The 6,305-nt window shown below is 37.6% G+C and overlaps 1 protein-coding gene across 1 annotated transcript; it reads right to left on the bottom strand.

Annotated features, from left to right (window-relative positions):
- Positions 1-24: 24 nt before the first annotated feature.
- LOC128229616 (monocarboxylate transporter 13-like) lies at positions 25-5,773 on the bottom strand. Its single transcript, XM_052941377.1, has 5 exons — positions 5,266-5,773; positions 3,634-3,763; positions 2,303-2,446; positions 1,154-1,885; positions 25-389 (listed from the first exon to the last, which is right to left on the bottom strand). The coding sequence occupies exons 1-5, from the start codon at positions 5,560-5,562 to the stop codon at positions 160-162; spliced, it is 1,533 nt and encodes a 510-aa protein (XP_052797337.1). The 5' UTR covers positions 5,563-5,773; the 3' UTR covers positions 25-159.
- Between the last annotated feature and the right edge of the window lie 532 nt (positions 5,774-6,305).

Genomic DNA, 6,305 nt, shown 5'->3' with positions numbered 1-6,305 from the left:
CATAAATATAAGGCGATGAGAAAAATACATGAACTATCATCAATAAATCAACAGAAATGGGTGTTCACAAAAATAATTTTTATATGCGATTTTGTCACTGATATAAGCTATTACAATGACAACCACATTTGATATGTATTCCACATTATAAATGCATGCTCAGCTAAGAATATTTACCATTTTCTTATTCGAATGCACACATAAGTCAGCACCGATTTCGCCGTCGTTTTCTTCCTCAAAGTCTATCGCTGTCTCTGACTCCCTGCTCAACCGGTTGTTCTTTCTCAGTTGCCTAGCAACGGGCAGCATAAGGACACATCCAAGTAGCATGATAACACCGCCCGCGAAGAATGAGGTCTGGTAACTTTCGGAGGATTCATACAGTAATCCTGGTAAAAGATCGGATCTTAATGTAAATGTATTGGGCATGTGTAATAGTTTTATAAATGATTACTGGTATTAGTGTAGGGTTTAAGCTGAAGAGTTATATGGAAGGGTGCTTAATGCTGCAAAATGTTTGATTAAAACGATTATCAATAAGACAAACTTTACGTATTTGGAAGTTGAAATTTAATAATTTACTTTAATAAAAGGCAATTCCTAATATGTTTGGTCAAATTCATAACGTTCTTCACAGCCTGATACAATGTGCCCTTTTCTCGCTTAGCACTTTTCCCCTTCATCTGCAGCACCCTGTCCTTTTTAAAACTTGGCTAAAACCCTTTTTATAGTGACAATTACCTTACACAAACATTAAAAATGCATGAGTCCCTATAAGCATGTGTCCATAAAACAGACACTGACACATGATACCTCGACCTTTGATTTCTTTTCAAATCAAGAAACGTTATACGCATATTTACGATATACTAGCTATATGATCTACATTTGTATTTAATCTTCTTTAACGATGATGATACTAATGGTGGTGTGAGATGATTGTTAAAATTTATAATGGACCTCCGTTTAAACAAAGCTTAAGTGACAGAAAATGTTCCACTTGTATTAAGTGGCCACCTGTCTTGAGCAGCCACTTTGACCTTTTCCCAAAAGTGGCCACTTAATTCAGGTTTGACTGTATGTTTTTAAATTAGTTTCAAGCCGCAATTTATTGTTCTGAACAAGTCTATTAGTAAAGATGGTAAAAAGTCACCTGCCAAAGGCCCACACAGCAGACTCCCAACAGCTTTTCCGACCTGACCGAACGCCAATCCGTCTGCAATGTTCTCGGGGCCAACGAGGCTGAGTATAACCTCTACTAAATATCCACCCGTCACGCTGTAGGTGAATCCCAGGATTGCCGAGAAACATATGACCCACATATGAGTTGGGTATGTAGCTAGCAGGATTAGAGCACAACCGTACACAGTTAGCGAGCTGACATAGATGGCGCTGCAATCGGGAGCGAACATGTACCCGATGACGCTGTATATCACCTTGGCAACACAGTTCGAGACTCCGTAAATGGTGAGTGAAAGAGACGAGACGGAGAATGATATGCCGTTTGATATAATTAAAGCTGGCAGATGGAGAAAAATCACTCCGCTTGAGAGATTGCATAAAATGCATTGAATATCGAAAAGGAGGACATGCTTGTCTTTAAGAAGACTGAAGTTCATTATTTTCTTTTTTGGCATGGGAGTGCTATGTTTAATGGGAAATAATATACATGCCAATGAACACAAATTAAAACTAATTCCACCTAATATTAACAAAGTCCCCTGCCAGGAGAAAGCGTCGTTGAGCATAGGGACTAAGGTTGCATACAGTGCCATTCCAAACGTCACCCCAATTGTGGTGATAATGTTTGCCACGGTGCGGAATTTCTTGAAGTATCTGCTCACTGACGCGACGAACCCTACATAATGTATGCCGTTGCCGAAACCTACAACACATACTAGACGCTGAAATAAGTTAATTATATGGAATTAATGTACGAATATTTAATCATTTATTCATAGTGCTTAGCGTCGCAAACATCGGGGGGCAAATCCGTGATTGCGTTTATATGACATAAATACACACGGGGGCACATTTAACCCACCTCCAAACTTGGGGCAAATTTGTCCCCGAGGGAATTTTATGTCATATAATGCTAGTAAATACTAGAATTTGTGATCATATGCTCATATTTGCCCCCGAGGTAAATCTCGTCATATAAACGCAACATTATTAGTGATTGTTGGGACGAAACAGTTGTTTCTGAGTAATGCATGAAGCTGTCATCGTTCTGGAGTTATATTCACTGGCTTATACTTTCTTAAAAATTCTGTCAACGTATAAAAATAATCATTCAACGAACCTGCAACGACGCCATAAAACAGAAAGATGAGATAGAAGTTGTTTGTGAAGTAACAGAGTGTTAGCCCCGTGGACGCAAGAAACCCTCCCGTTATTGACGCAGTTCGACATCCGTACCGGTTTGACAGAGCACTACCCAGAGGACCTTAAAACATAAACATTTGTTTGAGATAACAGCATTAAAATATGCAAGTTTGTATTTATTGATATGGTTAGATTAAATAGAGCATTCTTCCAAACTTTTATACATATCCTTGTACAAACCCCACGAAATGTTATCAAAATTTGGATATACATGTGTAGCCGTTTTTTGCAAAGAAAACTAGCTAAAGCAGGATTTTGAATAATTTATCTATTAAATCTCACAAATTTAACTTCTACTTCACAAATCAAGAGAGTTAAAGACCATGCTACGTATTTTATTTCCGATTTGTGCCCATGTTGCCGTTAAAGCTGCACCCTCGCAGATGGGCCGTTTTGATTCACCTATTTTTATTTCTTGTCTTGGAATGAGCCATTTTTTTGCGTTAATGTCTGAGAACCAGTGATATAAGACTGCTAAAAAAGATCAGATCGCAGTTTTTCATATTTACGTTCAAAATTGCTGTTTTATGTTGATTTTTTTTCTTAAAGCGTTAATAAGGCTTTTAGCTATAAAACTTCAATTTTCGAAAGTAAAAAGATATCTGATCTTTCGTCACTAGTCTTATATCACTGGCTTCATGATATTAACGAAAAAAGGCTATTTCATCGGAATTGAATATGATACTGCTAAATAAATAATGTACGTATCTAATAATCATTTGACTAAATCTGCAAACAAATTCGGGACCTTGCCGATGTTTCAAAATTTTAATTAGGTACTGATACTTACCTACAAGAAAAACCTTCAAAAGTTTTAAACCCCCTTGTTAGCGAGATACGCGCGGATTTAGTTTGGCGTTTGCTAGCGTAATTCTATGTAATAGTGATATGAATTGATATCTTAATGATTAAGAATGAGCAGAGTGAGATTTTTTAACGAGATTTTAAACTGACAGACAGACTGAGTTGAACAGTAAGAAAGGTCTCCCAACATGAAAAGCGCTTGTTTGTGAAACTTAAAATATAAGATATCAGGGGAGGATCCAGGATAAGATGTAAGAGGGGGCGTCACTTAGGGGCGTAACCTTTTGACCCTTGGTTTCAAGTGTTAAGAGGGGATATGGGGGTGATCCCCGAAGGTAATTTTAACAATTTCTAGTCCTAAATGGTGCACACTGGGCGTATTTCTTATACCTGGACCCACTAGTGGATATTACCACAAACCTAAACATAATAAATATTAGTTACTTCCGACGAACCACAGTGTGATCGGCATAGAGCACAACCAGCTGACGGCCACCTCGTTCGCTTCCGGAAACTGTTCCCGGAACACCGTGTAGAAAATCCCCGTCGTGTAAACGTGACCGCCAAGAATCGCCTGAAAGAAAATGCTGAACTGAAATGACAACTCACAACTTAAAAAAGAGTTATCGGCATATCGCATGGTATAGTGTGTTGGAGAAGCAGAAATTGTAATACATTCAAACGGTGTTTGTTTTCCTTCAATCCATACTAGTTCGACTTCCCTGTTACATAACATAACTTTGACCTTGGACAATTACATAAATTGTAATACAATGTGCTGGTAGAAGATGAATGGTTATAGCATTGTTGTACCCAAGTTATTTCCATAATAACATGGAAATATATGGGTAGGTTAGAGAATTAAATTCAAGCGAAAATTTAAAGAATTTAAATAAAACAACAGCAATTAAATTGTGCATTGCACGTCTTCTCATTTCCATCTATCTATTTACTAAGGTTTAGTTCAAGCCCGTCAGTAGTTTTGAAGTTATGGCCCTGACAAGCACCAATTATGAAAACATGTTGTGACGGACGGACGGACGGACGGACGGACGGACAAAGCGGCAACATTATGCTCTCCTTAATAATTAATAAACGGTTGTTAAGGTCCGTCTGAAGCGATTTATAACGATAGTTTCAACGTGTGCCGGTTGTTTGCTTTGCATTCAATACCTCAAACATTTAACTTTTCAAGCTGTGCAGTTCAGTCAAGCAGCTTCCACTGATTGCTAATGCTATATTTGTGTTGGATACCCGTAGAGCGCTGAAATAAATTTTGTGTATTCTCAAAGATTCATTTTGACATAAGTAATTACACGCCTACTACACTCCAGCTCCACCACTCATCGGCGGTGCAAAGAAAATGAGCTGTGCAGCTGTGCATTTTGTTTGTACACATGCGAGTATGACTTACTTTTCCTTTTATATTTTTTTATTAAATTGACATATTTCGAAACCTGGAGAATGTGGTACCGTTTAAAACACTTTTACTACAGGTTGATTACGATTTCGTTTCACTTTTGTGCGAACTGTATTGCCAGGAGCTTTTCTACCGATTGGGAGTTATACCTATTTTGAAATTTGCTAGCATTTCAAGTACACTAAGGTGCATAGACACACCGTAAGAACATTATATCGCATGCTTATGGAACTGTTATGTGTACTACTTTCGCCGGTACACATTAAAACGTACAAACTCATCGTAGAAAGGAAATTTGATATATTTATAAAAGTTTTGGTGCTGTTGCTATACTGTTGGCGCTGTGGGGTAGTGGTGGCGCTGTCGAAAATACTCATTTTTTTCGCACCACAGATAAGTGGTGGAGTTGGCGTTTAGTAGTCATGAATTAGAACCAGGCCAAACATACTTAATCGATACTGAAAGTAGAGGCTGAAAATGTAGGCCACTTAAGGTCAGACTTACGCTATCATGAAGTAGTCTTTAGTTATCAATATGTGATAACCTCTGACAAATCATGATCTCAATTATCAGACTCATGACATACTTGACTTGGTATTTGAGGACAATGCCCTACACGATTATACTTCTGAAAAAAATATTTACAAGTAACCTACTTGTGCCAGGAAAGACGCTAACGCAATAGCGAAGCTCCAGTGCGAATCTAGGTGAGGTTCCAAGTCCTCAATGCATTCGTCCTTATTTCCGTTTGGTTCACACACTTTCTCGCAGACCTGCACTGAATGCACACTTTTCAATACTTCTGAACCGAATTCTGAAACAACGTACGTTGAAAGTATTCCATTTTCAGACAATTGTTTATGGCTCTCAGACAACCCAGCATCAGGAGGAAGCAAATGTTCCACCTCTTGTTGACCACGTTGCAAGTCCGCTGTCTCAGCGTTTCCCTCCATGCCTTCTTAAACGCCAAAAGACGTAATGCAGCCTGTAACGTCAGCGTAAGAACAAACGTGTAATTAATGTTCACGTTTACGTTGACGACAGTGTTGAAGCTGATTAAACAACTATAGTATCACATGATAAACCTCACATCTCTACCACGTTGAAAACAGGTTGAAGTACGTAATAGTTCCATGATATTTCAGGCTTAAACTAGATCGACCATTGCTCCACTGTCCTGGTTTAAGTATCCATCTCGCTCTGCTGTTCGTCACTCTCGAAACATTTCGCTCCAATACATGAGCGTCGAGGAAGCATCAATGTTTTAAAGATTCAGGCCGTACGATTATCATGCATTATATGCGATTGTGTTATTGAAAAAAGAACTGTATAAGGAAATTAAGTGATCACGCTTTATGTATTCGCTTGATACCACTGTTGAATAACATACTGTTGATAAAACATGAAATTGTAGATTAGGCGTAACAAGTAATATGTTTATTTCGGGTTTCATCCCCCCCCCAAAAAAAAAATAAAAAAATAACAACAACAAAAAACAACAACAAACAAATAAAATAAAAAAATAAAATAAAAAATACGGTAGGTTGATCGTTTTATTTATTTATTTATTATTAGGCAAATTGTTTCTAGAGAGTTTTTTTATTACCAAAAACTTATAGAATAAAGATATGCTTAAGAAAACTGAAACAATCAGTATTAGAATCACTGATATTGTTAAAAGTCAAAAACACTTCAT

The sequence above is a fragment of the Mya arenaria genome, chromosome 4, assembly GCF_026914265.1.
Source record: "Mya arenaria isolate MELC-2E11 chromosome 4, ASM2691426v1".
In the NCBI taxonomy this organism is placed as follows: Eukaryota; Metazoa; Mollusca; class Bivalvia; order Myida; family Myidae; genus Mya; species Mya arenaria.
This window is presented reverse-complemented; position numbering and strand designations above follow the sequence as displayed.